This window comes from Tasmannia lanceolata, unplaced genomic scaffold (assembly GCF_043159265.1).
Source record: "Tasmannia lanceolata isolate RefF3 unplaced genomic scaffold, GAP_Taslan_0.1 ptg000006l, whole genome shotgun sequence".
Lineage (NCBI taxonomy): Eukaryota > Viridiplantae > Streptophyta > Magnoliopsida > Canellales > Winteraceae > Tasmannia > Tasmannia lanceolata.
In genome coordinates, this window is record NW_027518683.1 from 17,172,611 (window position 1) to 17,193,867 (window position 21,257).

Below are 21,257 nucleotides of genomic sequence, written 5' to 3' on the forward strand. Positions count from 1 at the left end.
CTCTAATAAAAACACAAAACATACAAAACACTCAACACATCTGGGACAAAATCCTAACTCTAGAGGAAGATCTTTTCGAAAACAAGTTTATTGAAAAGCTTTAAAGCTTTTTGTGTTTCTAAACGGTTTACATGGTTTATTTTTAAAAGGTTTGAAAAGATTTATTTACAAAGTTTGACTAGACTTGGGATAAAGATCCCAAGCTGCCTACGTACCTCGTGGGAGATGATCAAGCCAACGTAGTTGGGAAACCAACTTTCCTAGTACGCTTAAAATCTTGTAACATTTCAAATGATTTTAATGTTTTTAAGTTTGGATTTCCAATGTTTTTGGATTTTAAAAATTTCAAGTGTTTTTTGGACTTTTAAATGTTCCAATATTTTTTTTGAATTTTTCCAAATGATTTCACCCTTAAAAGGGGCATGCAAAACAAAACACTAGGGTCAAACCCTAAGCAAGAAAAGAAAACCTCTAAACTCACTAAAAGTGAAATAATCCTAGAACATATAAACTAGTGTCCAAAGGTGAAATGAAAAAGGTAGGATCCCAAGTAGGTAAAGGTCTAATAAGACTAAGATAGTCTTTAAAGGGGAGTGACAACAATACTAAAGGACCAACTCCTTAGCTAGATGACTAATTAATAGTCTATGAGATGGACTCCGAAACAATTAACACTAAAATGAGTACACTTAAGTCAAAGTATGGCTAACACTTTATAATAGGGTGCAAATAAGTCAAAGGCATATAATAACGCTACCAAAATAAGGATAAATAAGTCAAAGACTCTCTAATAACACTGCCAAAAGGGCAAATGAGTCAAAGACTCTCTAATAACGTTACCAAAGGGTAAATAAGTCAAAAACTCATTAATAACGCTACCAAAATGGGGGCCAATAAGTCAAAGACTGGACTAGCACTCTATGAATGCTCTACAACCTTACATAATCCATTCCTTTCAGATTTGATGGAAAATAACAAAAAATGATGCAAATACAAATCTAGACAGCATGTATTTTAACATTTTCAACATCTTGCAAGAGCATTTCACATCAAAACCTTAACTCTATATGTATTTCACTAGATATCCACATTACACACATATTAACACATATATTTTTGAATTCCAAAACCTAACACATCAGATCTAAAGATTTTCACAAAAATGATATAAAAATTCACCATTTTAACCCAAATTTTCAGCTGAAATCTTAAAATTTGCTTAACTTCTTCGTTTATTTGCCAATTTTGTGCCATAATATGCCAAATCGAAGATCTCAACGAGCTCTACACCTTTCTACAAAAAATTTCTACAAATTTGAACTGAAAATTAATAAAAATGGCAAAAATGAGGCTGGACAACACCTAGTTTTGCTATTTTTCGCAACGAAATTCAACCTGAACTCAAAATCTGAGATGAATTGCTTTAGATATTTATATGAAACATGTTTTTAAACATATTTTGATCGATTTTAGCCATAGGTTGCTAGATCTAACCATTTTAAGCATTTTTCACTTAGATTTTCCATTTTATGCTAGATTTTTAAGGAAAACTCAAAATAAACTCAAAATCTACTAACCGCGTGCTATTCTCTTGGATCTTTCCTTGAAAACTTCATCTCCTCATTCTTTCTCTCTCTAGATCTCCTTCTTTCTCTCTTTAAAACTCTTTTTCACTCTAGAATCTTCTCTCGCTATAAAGTTTTTTCTATCTCTCTTAAGCACAAATCCTAGATTTAGAAGAGAGATCCCCAATTGAGGGCCCTCGATCTCCTATTTATAGAAAAAATGTGTTAATTTTTTACCCTCATAAGTTTCCCCAAACAGCCATCTTTCATGTATAGGTTGTGCTTTAACTAAAACTGGGTAATTTCAAGTAAAATTTTTCATGGGCAACCTTACATGGATAATACACCCCCTTTCTGCTCTAGTGTAAAAATTTGCTTTCTTACTGGATATTTCACTCCCCTTCTGCTACACTATTTTTACACTATGTTACGCACTATGCTCGTCTTATTCAGCAAATCTGAACGGATTTCGATGAAATTTTAGAGGGACCTACATGGGATCCTAACCTACTTTAAGGCACAATTTGGGACTCTAGATCACTAGTTTACTAAGATTTTATTCAAAACATGGTGTAAAAGGGTTCGGTCAAGATGGGGTGTCTACACAGAGTTAATTTTGCGTTCGCTGAAAGGAAAGTTGTGCAACATAATGGATGGTAATGAGCTAATACAATACACGGAAAATTTTTGTTGGAAAAACCTTTTCTGTGGGCAATGAGTTTTCCAATAGTATGTTAATCCTTCCATTGATTTTTCCTTAATCAAATTTTTTCCTACTAGACCCTGTCATTTCCTTTCATGGACTTTTCTTTAGATTTTTTTTCTATGCATCCAAAAAGAAGGGCATGCTTGGCAACCACGAACAAAAAAAAATAAATCATTCCATGGAATATTATGGGGGCAAGTTGCGAGAGATGGGCCAATAGGGATTTCCCAAGCTCTCGCCATACTTTATCTACTTCCGTGGCATCATCTCTCTTTCCCCCTCATTCCATGCTTCTATTTTACAAGTGCGCCCACAAATATTCCGTCAATGGTTAACCTACTTATGTATCAACATGCTCATGCTCATGCTCATGCTCATTAGATGATGGCAAAATGACAACAATTAATGTGAGAGAAGTCAAATTTAATCTATAACATATTCTAACAATGTTTCTTTCATTGCCATTTGTCTTTTTTTCTTTTCTAATGAATTTTTTAGACAGCTTATTCCACTTGAAATTAGGATTTTCCACCCCTACAAAATCGTTTTTTCTTAATTCGACCCCCTACAAAATTGCTCCCTCCTCCTCCTAAAATGTAAGTTTTGTTTCATTCTCTCTCATCGGTGGAGCGAAAGCCAAACGTATCTTGATGTGGTGGAGCCCATCCAACACTCCACGTGTCATGTTTTTTTGGGTATGGAGTCCACTATTTTGTACATATTTTGATGTAACAGGGCCCGCCATTTTATTCTCACGGATAGCATGGTGGGACCTACCACTCTACACATTGTATTTTTGTCCTGTAGCGACTTCAAGATTTGAAAAATTGGATATTGTTGTCAGATTCTCTAAATATACAGCTTCACGATGAGTTTGGAAATTTTGAACTTCCTAGTGTGGAAAATCTTTGATAAAACTTTGAGACTTTTAAAGAGTGAGTTGTCAACTTCCTGATGGAGATGAATATTCAGAGTTCGAGGTACTAATGAAACTATGATAAGGTTTGTGAAACTTGATCCTGAGTTATGGGTTTAGTGTGTTCAGGTTCAATCTAATCTAACCCTAGTTTACATTATACAGAAAACCGAATATATCCTTAAAGTCTCACACAATGGTAATAACAACAACATGCATCCCGTCAAATAAGTATAGTCGTGTAACTATTGAAATGAGTAGCATAACATTTCGAGTATTTACAAAAACTCCACCATCCTATTTTATATTTAAAATATGGGATCCGCCAGCGTCCATCGCAAAAGGCATTTTGCGGGTGGTATGTTGCATGTGAGGCAAGCCACCTCGTGAATGAAGACAAAATCCACTGAAAAGTGAGCCTCTCAACAGACCATCCACGTAATGCCTTTTGCAATGGACACTAGCAAATCTCAACACACAATGTTTTTCTTTGTGTTAACTTCCTCTCTATAAATTTTTTTTATTCGAGAACTTTGTCCATGACAAAGTTAATAGTAGGATGTTATTCTAGGGGGATTTTCATACACCTCTCCTCCATAGACCATAGCACGGGTGTGGCCATGGCCCATGACAAAGTTTTAGTTGGAGTTATTGTAGGTGGATTTTCATACACATCTCCTCCCATAGCATGGGTGTCGCCATCATTTTCCAGTATATGTTTTTCACATGGCAGGGCTTCACTCAAAATGCACGGACATTATTATTAAAGCTCACGTTTTGATGTGATTGGGCCCATTATTTTACACCCGTCTGACGGAAGAAAAGGGTGGAAATATCAACTCATACAAGGCCACTGATATTTTTTTTCCAAGCTGTAAAAGCATGGGTCCCACAAGTCTCCGTCGGACCCGAAACTCCCTTTATACACACGCAATTTATAAACCATTTCAAATCCGGATGCTCTAATATATATATATAACAAGATCATTCTCTCGCGCTGTCAATTGTAACGACGATAACGGGGGAGATTTCCGGTCCCTCTGCTTTCCTTCTCATATCCTCTTTTATCGGATCTTCGAATTTAGGGTTCTTTTATTAGGGTTCGTTCTCAGAGATTCTTTCTCCCTATCTCTTTGTTTCCTTGTATCCGAAATTTCCCCTGTCTACGTTCTGGTTTCAATTTCTAGCGTTGTTGATCGATTTCTTGTTCGATCTGAAGGTTTTTTAGGGTTTCGCGACCGACTTGCAGCTTCTGCAAATTCCAAACTAGGGTTTCGCTTCCGGGGCGTTTTTTTTCGTTTGGATTTGGTGACTAGCCATGGTTTCCCCAAAGAAAGAGGGTTTTACGGATGATGGGAATATCGAGAGTTCTGATCGTGGGGATCTGGAACAACATGGTGATGAATCTTTGTCCAGAGTGGTATCTAGGGAGATTGTTGAATCTTCTGAACCATCTGATGTTGTTCAAGAGAGCAGAAGAAACGCTGGTCTAGCGGAGAGACTGAGGGGGATTTTTGGCGAAGATGGGGACGGAGATTTGTTGCTTCAAAGGAGCGATAGGGAAAATGGGTTTCTACAGTGGCTTGAAGCTCTGGATTTGCAGGCAATCGGTGCCTGCCGAGCTGATGAAAGGTTGAAGCCGTTGCTCAAGCTTAATGTGTCCGGTGGCGTCGCTGAAGATCGGCTTCTGGCTCATCTAAGTCAGGTCTGTTTTTTGCATCATGTCTTTATGCACTTCTGCTATCAAATGTAGGTACTCCATATTTTTTCATCCATACCCGCTTGTAGATTTGAGGGTATTTTGTGTAAATTTCTCCACATCACGTATGTGCAAGCTGACCAAGGGTTTTTTTTTTTTTTTTTAAATTTCAATGATTTTTTTGAAACACATTAAATATAATTTTTTTGACTGGTACTTGAATTTGAGGGTATGTTTTCAATGATTTTTTTAAGAAACACAATAAATAAATAGAATTAGTTCAGAAAACATTTTTCAAACCCACCCACGTCTTCCAGGAATTGATGCCATTCTTGAGAGCCTTATGATTAACAGATGTCCTTGTGTAGAATTCTTGATGCTAGTCAATACTTTAGCTATTCCTTTGGTAGTTTAATGTATGGGTTGGTTTGGTGACTTAATTTTGGCTCAGAAACGGTGCAACTGCATTGATATTTTACTATGGGGTAAATAAATATTGTAAATACTAAATACAACAAGAGATATTCACACCCCGTTTTTTGATTGTGGTAGTTAAGATGTTTTTTGTCTTTTTTTCTTCTCTGTGATGGGAAATGCACCTTGTATCTTATGTTTCATGTCCTCTTGTCAATGCCTGACATCTTAGTCCTTTAACCATGAACAGCATTTCGAGGCACCTGAAGTGGGTATGCTAGCAAGGTGCTTGTGCCTCCCTCTCGTATCAGTACGTGTTGGAAAGGTCATCAAGCAAGGGAGTATTTTGTCTCCCACTGCTACAAGGTAACTGTAGTTATTAAGTATCAAGTATGTACAAATATCTGTATGCATGTATTATGAAATTGCTGGAACCCGTGGATTCTGCAAAGCTGGGAGTTGTTCATATGCTTTTTTGTTTTGTTATTATATACATTTTTGGAGTTGTTCATATACTTTTCAAAAAAACATTTTTGGATGCGTGGTATTTTTTTGCATTTTAAATTTTCTTTGATGCGAGTCATGTAGCTTATTCCATGCCAAATTTCTGATGATGGTGATGGGTGCACGGGTTTGTGCTTTGTTCTATGAAAAGAATAGTTTGGCTTGGTCAAGTTTAATTATTTTTGAAGTTGTTTGTTATGCTTATAGTATAACGTAAGTTAAAGCTGCTTACTTTATTTCTTGACATTGTTACTAAGAAGGATCATACCCTTTCTTTTAAAAAAAATCTGTATGTCCATCTTGCAAGCCAGGGATGTTGAAGGTGTTCTACGAGTAGGAAAACCCTTATGCTTCGAAAGTCCAAGGTTTCATCTCATTCAAGACTAATGAAAATTAACACTGTTTTTTTTATCAAAGGCGCAAGAACATTGTTGAGGTTTATTTTGAGAATCCAAGAAGTAACTGTTTCTAGATTTGCCAAATATGTGTATATGTAATTGTGCATATGTTTGTATATATTACTTAGTTACCCTCACTCATCATGTTGGAAGCTCGCTTTGGAAGCTAAAATTTTCCCAATTCTGAAATTTAGCGAAAGCGTGCTACCTACACCCTTCCTCTTAAAGTAGGAATGCACTCCCTATTACCATTCAGAAAAAAAAGAATTCACTCCCTATTTTGGTGATTTTTTTTCTTTCTAAAAGCGTGTTTTCCCCTTTGATAATGCCGAAAGAGTGTATTTGTAACTTGAAAGGTCATCCTAAGTTTCAAATAGAACATTTGTGAATATTTTCCGTAAACTTAATATTTAAACTAAATGAATAAATGCCATTCAAAAAAGAAGAAGAAAAAACCCCTAAATGAAGAAAACGTATAAAACTATAAATACCAAAAGTTGTAATTCTAATAAGCCATCGAGTCCTCTTTACTACCTGTAACTCTACCCTTTCTAACCTACTATAACACTATCACTTTCTATACTCTTCTCGTTTGCTTCTAATCAAGATTTACGGTTTCAGTATGCGTTTCAGTCCTGACAGAAATTGAAATGTCTATTTCAGATAGAAATTTCGATGAAAATCATGTAAAATCACGAAAACACATAGAAGCATATGCAAATGGGCAACCATTCAACAAAAAAAGAAAAGAAGCATATGCAAATGGGCATTTAAGATGAAACTTCACGAAGTACTTGAATAAGCTGTAAGCACTAATACACACTCAAAAGCCATCGCATAACTAAAAACTACTCATAATGATTTAACAGCATCGAACACTTGGTGATATACGCTATCGTGCATGCATGATAATTCAGCACACACCACATTTCACATGTAACTCATATAAATATTTTTACATAATATGTTCGCCGCATTTCACATACAATTCATATAAATATAAGTATGTAACACTTACCAGTATAATGTACCACTAATAATACACTTACGGTTTTGATTTCAACATGTGTTTTGGTTTTGATAATATGTGCTTTGGTGGGGATGGCAACAGAAACGTTTTGGCCGTTTGTGTCGGTTTATGGAAATTTAAAATCATGCTTCCAATGAGGCTTATTACATGTTTCATATGCTTTTGATAATGGCTTCACACTTTAAAATAAAAATGAAAATGATGCTTCACACATGTTTCCTCTCACATTTATTTTCTTTTTTAAACCTCTCGCTTCCTGCATCGGTTCTCACCCTCACTCCCTACTATGGCAACTATGGTGGATAATAAACAACTATTCTTACAATCATCTTAATTATGGTGGATAATAAACAACTATTCTTACAATTCATATAAATATAAGTACGTAACACTTACCAGTATAATGTACCACTAATAATACACTTACGGTTTTGATTTCAACATGTGTTTTGGTTTTGATAATATGTGCTTTGGTGGGGATGGCAACAGAAACGTTTCGGCCGTTTGTGTCGGTTTATGGAAATTTAAAATCATGCTTCCAATGAGGCTTATTACATGTTTCATATGCTTTTGATAATGGCTTCACAGTTTAAAATAAAAATAAAAATGATGCTTCACACATGTTTCCTCTCACATTTATTTTCTTTTTTAAACCTCTCGCTTCCTGCATCGGTTCTCACCCTCACACTCTACTATGGCAACTATGGTGGATAATAAACAACTATTCTTACAATCATCTTAATTAACATAAAAATGGGTTTCAATAGTCATTGTCATGGTTTATTCGTAGATGGATATTGTAAACATATTGGCTATTGTAGTTTTCTTTAGAGCGATATCATATATCTTGTCAACATAACAGAAAGACTGATAGCACCAAAAGCTTTTTATTTAATCTTTGTTTGTAAGCCTTGTGATTGAGCCCATCCACATAATGTTGGAATAATTCATACTAATGTTTATAAAACTCATCAGCTTGGCTTGGAACTTGGATATGTTTTTGGGTCTAGAGGGTCCTAATACATTTTAATCTATCTAGTTTTTTTTAACAAGTTATCGAGTACGCTTGGTACTTTTACTTCAAATGCAAACCATAGGGTTGTTGAGCCAAAAGAGAATAACTTGCCCTACGCCAAACAATATTAATGGCTAGTTTTGTTTGGCTGCTGAGATTTTTGAACTCAATCAACTCGTCAGTTGGCTATTATTGTCCCACCCGTGGGATTCTTTTATGTAGTCCAGTTTTATTTTTTCTATCACCTTTTGTCCTATTTTATCGTGTGACTCCGCTTATTTCCTCAGAAAGGGGAGATACTAATACTATGCAATCAATATAGTAGTACTTTGCAGCCCTAAATAACTTATTATTTGTCTTTCACGGACTACATATCTTTTATATTAAAAAGGTACAAAGAGAGAGGGAAATATAATGATGAAATTGCCACTATACTGTTTTTAGTTTCTCTTTCATTTGTTATTTCCTTACTTGTACATTAGGAAATAGAATGTGAGCGAAGAGGGATAGAGTTATGCCATTCCCCAAATAACTTTCCTTTTTTCATTAACTCATTTATATTAGAAATAGGAGGAGACATAATTAAATACTTCATGCCAACTTCCTTTTTTTTTGCTGGTGTGTTGGTCTGTGTGTGGCGGTGGGGCTTAGAATTAGGCTTGACACACGTCAGTCTGTCCTATGTTCAAATAAATAAGACAAACTAACACCTCGGTAAGTGCCTGAATTTGTAACTTCTAGTCAACAATCGACTAGCCCTAGTCAACTCAACTTTACATTGGCCAACTTCTAGTCCATGTCCAACTTTGTCACTACCATGTCAACTGAAAACTCCTTTGACTTGCCTGAGTTACTGAAAAATTTACGTGAGAAATGATTGATTGCGTCAATCATTGATTTGTGAAAGTAAACTCGGTTATGCCACGGTCAAGTCCCTTTTGCCTTAGATGACTTCCTGTCTTAGTTCGAGTTTTTGAGCAATGTGTAGATAATGAAAATGGTCATAAAATATTTGAGCATGCAATCCGTGAATTAAAGTTGCATGAAGGATTAAAGCCGTGAATGGTTTTGGTAGGGGTGGCCAACCGGTTCGGTTTGCGGTCCTTGGTTACTTTTTTTTCCGGTTCTCGGTTCCCGGTTCATGGTTCCATGAACCGTAAGAACCGAACCGAACCGTAGTACATAGTAGGACCGAACCGAACCGGACCGAACATAATCGGTTCGGTCTGGTCCGGTTCTCCGGTTCTAATGGCTAATTACTAATTACTAATTATAATTTATAAAAACTTTTAATTAAAGTTATAATATAAGTTACTTTCTTATTATAAGAATAGTATTAACTATTACTTATTAATATTATAAGTAATTTATATTAATAAGTATATGTATAATAGAAATATAAAAAATATTATATATATTCAAAAGTTCGGTTCTTCGGTTCCAGAACCGAACTAAGAACATTAGACCCGGAACCGAACCGAATAAGTTCGGTTCTTCATCAGTGGAACCGAACCGGACCCAAAGTATTTTTAAACAGTTCGGTTCCGGTTCGGTTCTTCGGTTCTGGTTCGGTTCTGGCCACCCCTAGGTTTTGGTATCAATTATGTTTTCGATGTACTTCAGTTGTTTGGATGAGTTATATGATAATGTACATGGGAAACTGATATTTCTGCGCATACATAGATATGGCTCAAAGAATGTTAAATATGCCGGCTTCTGTCACGTATGTTGCATTCTATTACAAGTGCATTATGCATCATATTTCAATCAAACATTCTTGTGGTTTCTTATAAATAGATGGGAGAAACTATAGAATATAGAATTGGTGGGTTTCTTTAGGTAATTGCTGGAGAAATACTTGTTCAACCCCTTTCTACAGAAGACAGGGTGCTTGGATGTCCTCTTCATTGGGCAGTTTATTTGCTTGAGTTTTTGGTGTCAATCTGTAGTATGAACACAATTAATGTCAATGATGCAGCCCCTGAACATAGTCAAGGAGGTGGCCATCTCTATTGTTGTCAGATTGAGAATCCTAGTCCAAAGCATTAGAGCGGTGGACAGAATCTAATTGTAATGTTGGATCATAAATCATAAACTTCGCTAAAAATATAGAAAATAGAAAAATGAAGAAAATAAGAAAAGAAACTTACAAACTTGGAAAAAAGAAAAAAAAAATCCACGTAAATTTAACCTAGCAAACCTATCATTTTTAAACACTTCATAATAATGGATTGTAATATACTAAAGGAAATCGTAGTAGTGTGTGATCAAATTTGAGTGAAATAAGGAAATTTATACAAAATTTCCTCTCTAATCTAGCAAAATTTAATCTGGCAATCCCATCATTTCTAAACACTTCATAATAATGGATTGTAATATACTAAAGGAAATCGTAGTAGTGTATGATCAAATTTGGGTGAAAAAAGGCACTAAAGAGTAAAGACACATGTTCAACTCTAGAATTTATATAAATTCCCCCTTGGTATGGTGGCTTTCATTGATTATTTTTGTTGGAACAATGTATCATTTGCACAAGGCCTTTAATTACATCTTCTCAATAGTGAATCACTCTAGATTATTCATCATGAGGTCTTTTGGGACATTCTTAGAGCAATACTTTTTTTAGGTGATATATTCATTTTGCAGAGGCAACTCTGGTTGCAAAAAGCTTTTGAGAATAGTTAGAGGTCTATGATAGGGCTTTGCTCCTGTACCAAGCTTTTTATAGTCTGTAGGAGAGCAAAAAACATGCTATGGTGGGGAACATGGTATTAAATTTCGTCCGAAATCCGAAATTTGGGATTTTGTTCTAAACCAAAATTGGCGAAACGTACCAATTTCTGCCGAAATTTCGTCGAAATTTGGAAAAAAATAATTTCGGATTTTGGTCAATACCGAAACCGAAATTGGCGAAACGTTCGTCAATTTTGGCGAAATTTGGAAAAAAATATTATTATTTTATTCCTTTTCCAAATTTCAGCCAAAATTACCGAAAATTTGGCCCAAAAAATCGACATTTCGAGTGTCTTTACCGAATTTCGACCAAAATTTCTGGATTTCGGCTAAAATTTCGGTTTCGGCTAGGTCCAAAATTTATGCTGAAACCGAAATTTGAAACCATGGTGGGGAAAACTCACCTTTCCTGATGTCGGTGACAAATAGATCATCAAGGGACATAGTCATCTTTCGCAGAAGTCTACGGGAATATCTGTAGAAGATGTCACTCGATAGATTTGAGGATTGATAGAAATGGACTTGGTCTCCCTCATTTTCTTGAAAGGTTTCCTAGGTTGGTCACGAAAGAAGAAAGAAAATAGAGGAGCATGACTAATAGAAGAAAAAGAAGCTCTGATTAAAACTTTTAGTTCAGTGTAAATGCAGTCCTCATCACTTCTCCTCGCCTTCTAGTTCTTTCTTCGTCCTTGAAGTTTTTTGGAAATTTTCTAGTGCTGGGAGTTCGACTTTAGGCTAGTTTTGGTTGGGACTTTCTTTCTCCTCGATGTTGTTCTTTGGAAATCTTTAAGTGTTGGGATGTTGCTTCTAGATTGTTAGGGTGTAGCTGGGTCTTTTCATTAAGCGAAAAGCTATGATATGTGGACACAGACACAAGTGTCAGACACGACAAACTCCCAAAATTTAGAAACGGGGACACTGCTAAAATAGAAAGTACATATAATCATGATTTGCGTACAGAGATTTGTGTGCCGAGTTTTGACACGGATACGAGGTATCTGACATGGCAACCCCTAAAATCTAGAAACAGTGGCACACTCATACACGTACATACATATAGAGTTATTGACACATCTAGCAACACATTTAAAGGTGACAAAAGGAGTGTTGACACGGGTGTCGTGTCGGACAAGACACCACACGTGTGTCAGCAATAAATTCAAAGTGTCGGATAAATCATAGGTGAAAAGTCTCTTTACCATTCAACAAAAAGTGGAGAGTCTCTTAATTATCTCTGAGCATCATAGACCTAGTTGCATTTATCTTGCAATCTGAACTTCCTAAATCAAAATAGATTTTCCATAGTCAAGGAGGCCTGGCCCCTAAGCCTGCAGCCCTGCACTACTCTGCCATGACCATGGTTTTAAGTTTCGGTTTCGGTACCCATTTCGGTCTCAGCTGAAATCTGAAATTGCTTTCTGAAATCCCGTAAACGTTTAAAAACATTATTTATTGGGAGATGATATTTTCACTCCCCCTGCATTACGCGCACGCTCCCCTTGTAACTTGATTTGATGTCAAAAAGCGTTAAAGTTGCCCACTTTTCACGTCAAATCACGTTATAATGGGAGCGTGCACGTAATGCAGGGGGAGTGAAAATATCATCGCCCCATTTATTTATGTGCGGAATTTCGGCCGAAATTTCGGGAAAATATTGTTTAAATATTTTGAAATTTCTGCCGAAAAAGACTATCGTTTTGGGTATACCATATTTCAATTTCGTTTCTCGACCAAAATCCGAAATTTCGGAACCAAAATTTTGGATTTCGGTCAAAATTTAAAACCATGGTCATGACTAACTTTACTTCTTACCCCCATCTAACACATCATAATAAGCATACCCTTAAAAACACATGATAATAAGCATTATTATTCAATAAGCACCTGTTAAAAAAAAAATAAAAAATTATTCAATAAGCATTATTATTCATCTTCTTACAGGCCTCATCATCATCGGGCTCAAAGTTATGCTGAAAGAATTGAGACGGAATAAGAATATCAATATAAGTTAGGTTTAGAAGCACCAAAGTCTATTCAATTCTGAGAATTCCAAGAAAACATCACATGTAGAAAATCTGTGACTATTTTCCCTATGTAAATCCCTAAACATAGGATCCCTCAACTCAACTCAACTCAACTCAACTCAACTCAACAAAGCCTTTGTCCCAAACTAGTTGGGGTCGGCTAAAAGAATCCTTTAGAAAAAATTCATGAAGAAGATAGAAGGAATCTACCCAGCTCTAATCCTGGTTCTAGTTGGGTTCTTCTACGTGAATCATTTTCTTCCATTCTAACCTATCCCTAAACATAGGATCCCTATATATTTTAAATTCTTCCCTGCATTTTGTCAATGTACTATAATAAGAAAACCCTGAAAATTCTAACCTAAAACCTCCTCACTAAATTAATCCTGCTGCGTACACAGCCCACAAATGCAGGAATTTCACTACCATGCAAACTAGGAAAGGTAGATGTTTTTTTTTTTGAATGGTTATCCATGTTAGTGTTTTGTCCCATATTCCTACTTTGCAAACTAGGAAAAGTAGATGTTATTGAAACCTTTTTTCCCTTCAAACTCAAATTCTTTGTTTTATCCCTTCCTATCTCTATTATTCCAATTCCTACCCTTTTCTCTTTGTAAAGTTTGAGAATTGGAAACTCCAAGCTCTTGCAATCTGTCTTGCAGATGTATAATTGAGTTTTTATAAACCCCTTCCAAATGTCACCAAAATTCATTTAAAAAATCCCAAAATTATCGACAAAGGTCACTGTTCCGTGTTTTTTTTTTTTGCAAATTTGAAAGATGTGGGCCACCTGATCAGGTTGGTATGATAAGGATGACATCATGCTGATGTCATCATATATGAGTAATTTTTAGCCCTTTTGCCTTTTATTCTCTTCCTTAATGGGCATTGAAGGCTTGCCTTATGGCCCTGTGGTGAAGAGTTATGGGCTGGAGTTCTGATGCAGGCGGCATCAATTATCCATGTGCAGACTAAGAAAGAGGAAGAGAGTGAGACAATATGCAAAGGCCATTTGACTTTTCAATGTAGGGCAATGTTTGTTACTCAATGTGAACTCTCTATGAATCATTCCTTACTGCAAGTCTTTGTCAACAAGTACAAGTTGCTTTAGTCTTCATACATCTATTGCCCACCTTGTTTTCTAAACTGTAGGGCTCCCTATGAACTGATTAGCGGTGTGAATGACGATTTAAGCAGTTAGTGGATTTGTTCCTGAAATTGCATAGTTAATTTGGACCATCAAGGCTTGGATATACAAACTGACTCATAGTCTTCCAGATTGCCATTTATAGAAACACATGTAACCTCTTACCGATGTGGATTAGTGCCATTGTGTTCTTTAATGCTAGATGCATGCTCTTATGGTTTCACAACTATTTGTTTCTCTGATTGTTGAACTTGCTTAAAGTTGTATTTATTGAACCTTCTATGTGCACTAGTCCGCCTTAGGCCCATCTTTTGGTTCCACTTGCATGTGGGACTCATTTGGTTGATTTTGGCACCATGAAGTTTTTATATGATAATATAACATAGCTAGCATATACATTGTGAGCATCAGAGCTTAGAAGTTGTCATGAGAACTGCAATAATATCTCCATTGGTTTTTCTTTTTTTTTTGAATGATCAATAATATCTCCATTGGTTGTGAAGTGAAATAATTGAGCAATGAGCCTTTTTCCCTGTGAAAGCTATTTGACTGTCACTGGAAATATGTCTCAATCTTGTGTTTTTCTGCATTTTTGTTGTACTATAATTATTTTTTATAATGGTAAGGAAGTGATATAATGCGATATATTTGACTAACTTTCTTTCCCTTCATATTTCCTCCTCTTTTGTACTTTTTCTCATACACATTTTTTTATGTGATTGATGATATGAATTGGACGTGATTTGCAAGTCAACCATATGTTTGCTTATTGTCTTCAGAGACTGTTTTGATGCAGAAGATGACTTTATTTGATATGAACTCTGTTCACCACTATTAAGCCTGCTATCAAATATAATTTAGCTGGAAAAGGTGTCCTGTTTCTGTTGATGTTTACCAAAATTTGCAGGATTCTGTGTTTCGGCTTATTAATGGTGACACTGTCCATCTTTCCAAATAAAGCTGTCTTTTGATTTGTAGGTAAAGTGGGCGTGTGTGATGTTCTGTTATGATCTCTGAATTAAGAGGGAAGAAGGTAGTTCCATGGCCCTGTAATACATAGCATTTGTTATTCTCTCCAATCCCCAATTGCTTTTAATATAACTTGGTATCCACCTTTTTCAATAATAATAAAATCAGTCTGGAGTGAATGGTCTTAGACGAGATGTAGAAAACGTTGTTTTGTTCTCCCTAATGTAAGAAAGTGAACCTGTTATCTTGGGTATGGATTTATGATACTTTGATGTAAAATAAAAGAGTATCTTATTTTCTATATCTTCCGTGCAGCGTTTTTGTTCTGGTCTTAGGAAATCAGTTGTGCTTTCTGACTAACATGTTCTCTGGCAGTCAGTGTCCATGAATCCTTTGTGGAAGGCCTGGGACCCTGCCTTCCTCCTTTCATTACATTTTATTATTGTTATTTTATTTATTAAACAGTTTGTTATTGCTATTATTGTTATCATTATTACATCCTTTCTTGTCATTGAAACATGTACTGTATCAAAGGCATTAATGCAGGGTGTGAAATTTGCTGCTGCTGTCCAGCTAAACTATAGTTTGGCAGTGCTGATACTGAAAAGGAATGATGAGATCTCACTGCAAATGCATTCTATTCATTTAACATGGGAACAATGAGAAACATTCGATATTCTTCAAAAAAAAAAATGAGAAACATTCGGCACATGCAGTTAGCAAAAGTTTGAGCATAACTGGTGCACACAGCTCATATTAGCTCACAGCTCAGTGGCCTGCCGTCCTGTTAAACCATGTAAATATGACATTGAAGCATACATTCTCACTCCTACTATGAAATCACGAGACTTTTTAAACACTTATTAATATTCTGAAATTCCTTTGTCAGCCATGTGTAGCCCAGTAAATAATTTCCTTTTGTTGTGTGACACTAGTAGTCGATGAAAGTAGTACGAAATAAATAAAGTAGTCCCAACCAAGAGTGCCCTTTTTAAATAATATCTTGAATTGCTACGCGCCTACGCGGATCTGGTAAGTGCTGCGCTACATTTCTTGACAATCAACTGAAGTATGCATCATCATGACTATTTCGGTTATATTCACAGGGTAGAATATAAAATAAAACCTTTGAATTTCTTTGATATCCACTTTACTCAAACCAATCATATTCTACCGAAACCAAAGTTGCTCAGCAGTCACTGGAGTAATGCTTTTCCTTCCCGACATGGTATTCCTTATCAATTCACTGAAACATACTAATCCCATCACAGATATTGCAGTTGTAGTTGTGGCATAGAATTTATAGTAAAACAATCACTGGACTTACTATTCACTTCTTTATACCATTCACATTCTTTAGGAGCCATACCTGCCCAGCACAGTCATGCTTTCGACAGATGTCTTTTTTTATTTTGTTTTTCGTAATTAGCGAGCTGATTTTAGCCTTTTGGATCAATACTACTTCGTTTAGTCTCATTATCTTCCTGGTTCACTCATCTCAGAGTGTCAGTTCTACATTTTGGATGGCTATTATTTTCTTGACCTTCATTGATAGAACTTACAAGACTAGTCAAAGTTGTATTTTTTTTTATTTGTGCGGATACATTTCATTCAGTTGTTGAAAACCTGATGATGAACAGCTTCACACACTTAAAATCTCTCAATAAAATTTCTATCATTCCAAAAAAAAAAAAAAGATATGGTTTTTGTTGTATTGATTTGAAGCTTCTTATTGGCGACATAGTTTCTGAAGTTATTGATCTTTAGTCTTACATGCATGCCAAATCCAAAATCCAAATGTGAAACTATGTACGTTTATGTTGTTTTTTCTCCTCAACTTCATTGAACACATGTTAGGCTGAGATGCTACTGCTGTCGATAGAAATTTTTTATGATTCAGAGTAACTCACAGTTGTTCACGGAGATCTTTTGCATAAATAAAGTGTTCGGGCCAACATATCCAGTGTTCTTTGATATACAGATTCCATCTATTTTCTACAACTCAACTCAATTAAGCCTTTGTCCCAAACTAGTTGGGGTCGGCTAATGAATCCTTTATAATTTTTTCATGAAGAAGGTGAAAGGATCTACCCTGCTCAAATCTATTTCGTCTTGTAATTACACCATAACACTTCTCTTGATTTATTTCTTTGTTCAGCATTGTTCAAATCAAAACATTGGCTGAGTGTAGGGTGTCCTTGGAATTTTATATAATGAGTGAGAGTGTTGTCTGGTATGGAGGTAAAATAATTAGTATTACTTATAGTTGATTCTAGTGGTCTACCTAGTGCTCTATGTTTAGAAAATTATTTGTCTCTTGTCATATCAGTATTATTATTTATTATTATTTTGGGTTAAATGTTCATGCTTTTACTTGTTTGGAACTACCCTAACACTAAATCCTTCGTGTTATTTTCCTTGGTGCAGGGGACATCTGAATCTCACTCTCTTGCCTTCATCTGATCTGCGCATCTCATTCGCTGGGGATGATGGTTGCACTGAGAGATTGGCCTTATTAAGTACTAATTCTGAAACCTCAGCCGTGACAATTGAAGAAATTGTAGCTGATACCTCTGGCCGCTCATTCCTAATCAAGCTTCCAGTAGGTCGAGTCTCATACTTCTGGTGCTCTGAGAAGTCAAAAGTTGTTGGGGCTGAGTTGCTCACGAAGGTATGTGTATTTCTTTAATTTTTAGATGTTCCTGAAGGCTATTTCTCCTGTCTTACCCAAGTGCATGTTATTACGTGGAACAAAACTGAAAATTGCTACACGATACAAAACATAAAAGATAATGCTAGAAAACTGGGAAATTAAACCACTGAGACAAATGGAGCCAGTAAAGGTTAAACATCTGGATATCGAAGTAGATGGTTGTGCTCCTTATGTTTTACATTAGGAGCATTAGCCTTTGAATGTGCAAGTAGAACAAGAAAATAAAAGCACTTGCTAGTAGAATTCAATGGTTCCCTCCGACCCTTGGTTTAAGAGCTTATGTTGTAGTTGTATTATCAGTCTAACCCATATTTTAAGAACTTAGGTTGTGATCTTGTTTTGCAAGTTACCAAGTACTTGGATGCATTTGGGGTTCTGTGATTCTGGATTAGCCCCTTAACCTGATGCTTGTCTTGATAAAGTCAAGTTGATTTTCATATGGAGCACATTTTTTTGTTGTAAAAGATAAAATAAATAAATTCAAGTTGACTTGGTGAGTTTCCTATGATATTCGGTTCATTTGTTAAACCTTGTTTAACCGCTTTTGTAAAGTAACTTAGTAAATTCCTTTTCGTCTGTAACACGTTGGCACCCTTGGAACTTGAAGTAGGTTATTATATTTCCAATTTGGAACAAACATTGATCATGGTGGGTGGGCACCATATTTTGCAAGGTCCCGCATGTCATTTCACAGAATCATCGCTTTGCTGCTGAGGCATCTCCTTTATAATAACACTAAGGCAATTACAATTTTGGTTTAATAACATCGAACGCCTAGTATCACATGTGATTCATATTAATGTGTACATAGTACACACACCACATTTCACATGCATTTCATATCAATATAATTATGTAACACATACTAATATAGTATATTACTAATTCACTTACGATTTTGGTTTTGAGGCAATTACAATTTTGGTTTAATAACATCGAACGCCTAGTATCACATGTGATTCATATTATGTGTACATAGTACACACACTTCATTTCACATGCATTTCACATCAATATAATTATGTAACACATACTAATATAGTATATTACTAATTCACTTACGCTTTTGGTTTTGGCATGCATTTTGGTTTTGGTATTGTTTTGGTGGGCGCAGAAATAGAAACACTTCAGTCATTTAGTGTCGGTTTTGGTGGAAATTTAAAACCATGTCTAACTCGTACCATATGTGATATTGTGGGTTTTTTGCTTCCTGGGTGCTAAGATGTGGTACATAATATATTTTAGATATATTTTGGACTTTATTATGAGAATCTTATTTCTCTGTTTGCAGATGAAGGATTTACTTGGGAGTAAGCCATCTCTAGCTCAGCTAACTGGCATATCTGAGTCACGCCTTGATTGCTTTGCTACTCACCTCCAAGCGTATTTGCTTGGATCAACAAGTGCCTCACAATCAAATCCAAACACCGTGTCATCCACATCACCTACAACTGCATCTGACTCTCTTGAATTGGATCAGAGCACACAGTCCTTATCTGCATCGTCAAAGACTTTGCGCTCCCGATCCACACCCAGTCAATCGGCAAAGTCACACTCCTCTCTCTACCCGGGCAGTCTGAGTCCCAGATCAAACACCTTTAAGGACGGATCTCCTAGAAGCTCATTATCAATACGAAGTGGGGCTCGAGAAAAGTTCAGGCGCCGCGTAGATAGCCTTTGCAGTCTGGCAATCATTGACACCCAACCTATTGCTTCAACTTCCACCTTGAGTATGACCCAAACATCTGATCAAACCGAAAATGACAAGCTTTCTGAAGGTAGCCAGTACAACCAGTTCCCATCATTAAGCATGCCCGAAACATTTGGCTCATGTAGCCATCCATCATCTTGCAGCTCACGTTCTTTCTGTCTTCCATTATCACAAGTTACTACCTCAAGCGCCTCTCTTTTCTCTCCATACTATTGCTGGTGCCCTCCTTGCACATCGGTGCTTCAATATACAGTAACGCCCCCTTATCTGCCTTCCACATCAGCCGAGCCTCTGTCGTTGCCACCTCTGTCATCTTTGTTATCAGTTGCAAGATCTTCTAGTTCTTTGATCCCACCAAACCTGCCTCTTGATCTGACTGACATTCCCTCTCTGGACTTCCCAGCTTTTCTGCCAGATCCACTTATGCGGTTCCCACTTCCCGTCTCTTCATTCATTACGGGTCCAAGCTCACAGCAAATACCAACATTTACCCCTTTCATGTCTGACCCCATTGTTCACATTCCTGTTATTGGTGTCTGCTCCTCAGGTCCGGGCTATCTTGTCAGTGCAGGCCCTGCTATTTCTACCACGATTTCGCCTCTACTCCCCAACCACCTCATGAACCAAGCTGAATCAGTTGTGGAGAAGAGTGCGAGAGAGACCTTGCGGCTGCTCATTGGCTCAACACAGACCAGCCCCCCACCATTGATGGAGATGCTGCCTGCTGTATTGACTCGCACGGACAGTAACTACTCGTGTGTTCATGTAAGTAATTAACTTAGCAATTGCTCTACTACAATTTCTCACAAGTTTTTGGTAGGTTAGTGGTCTGATTTGTTTAATCGCGCAAGGATTCCATAAAAACTCAAGTTGCAATTTCTTGCCCTGGTTTCTCCACTGTGAATTCTTACATGTTTTCATCTTGGCTTCCAACAGGGAATGAAACATAGCCCATTAGTTGTGGGAAGCAGAGGTTTCTACAGTGGAACCAGAGATGTGGATGCTGTTGCAAGCAGCGTAACTACGGGCGTAGTATCACTGCTGGGGAGATCCAAGGTAGGGGATGGTGGCAGCAACAGAGCTAGAAGACACGCAATGTATGATTTGGTAGATAGAGAAGACAAGTCCCTGGGTGAAGACGGTTCAGAGGCAGATTGATTTCATGGCCTATTTTGTTTTGCGCAAAGTCCTCACCAGAAGGGCGTGGGCTGTAATGTATATAAAAGTTGGCTGGTTGGGGGGTTTGTAATCAAGTGACATTCTCGTTGTAAAATCTGTCCAGCCATTCTCAGCTTCCATTTTGTCAATTCTGTTTCTAATCCACCGGTAATAGCGTCTGTACAGGGTGTACGCATTGTTACTTGAATAGGGCGTGACCTCAATGAGGCAGCCAAAGCTATTACGGTCTTTCACCTCTTTGGTTGATCCGGGTTGTTCATCTAGAAGGACCTACGTTGGATCTCTGTTCTCCCCACAATAGCTCAACACTGAAAATAAAGGGCCCAATATTCTCACCCAAACCAATCTCTTGTATTGTAATTACTCTGCAAAGAAAGACAACGTAGGTGTTTGGTATTTGCAACCGTCCATGGCAAAACCCATTTCACGGTTGGGCTACTGCATGTGATCACTAGGTGGCTGCTCTCACATGCAACAGCCCATCTGCATGGACGCCAGCAAATCCCTGTTAAAGCAAAACTTGTTACTACACAT

At 36.8% G+C, this 21,257-nt stretch overlaps 1 protein-coding gene across 2 annotated transcripts; it reads left to right on the forward strand.

Moving 5' to 3' along the window:
• Positions 1-4,196: 4,196 nt before the first annotated feature.
• On the forward strand, positions 4,197-20,851 carry LOC143879939 (flocculation protein). Of its 2 annotated transcripts, XM_077382641.1 has the most exons (6): positions 4,225-4,287; positions 4,407-4,892; positions 5,551-5,666; positions 17,548-17,791; positions 19,125-20,309; positions 20,481-20,851. In XM_077382641.1, the coding sequence occupies exons 2-6, from the start codon at positions 4,506-4,508 to the stop codon at positions 20,700-20,702; spliced, it is 2,154 nt and encodes a 717-aa protein (XP_077238756.1). In that variant the 5' UTR covers positions 4,225-4,287; positions 4,407-4,505; the 3' UTR covers positions 20,703-20,851. The 2 variants fall into 2 exon arrangements, with proteins under 2 accessions (XP_077238755.1, XP_077238756.1); XM_077382640.1 differs by having other exon boundaries at positions 4,197-4,892.
• Positions 20,852-21,257: the final 406 nt, after the last annotated feature.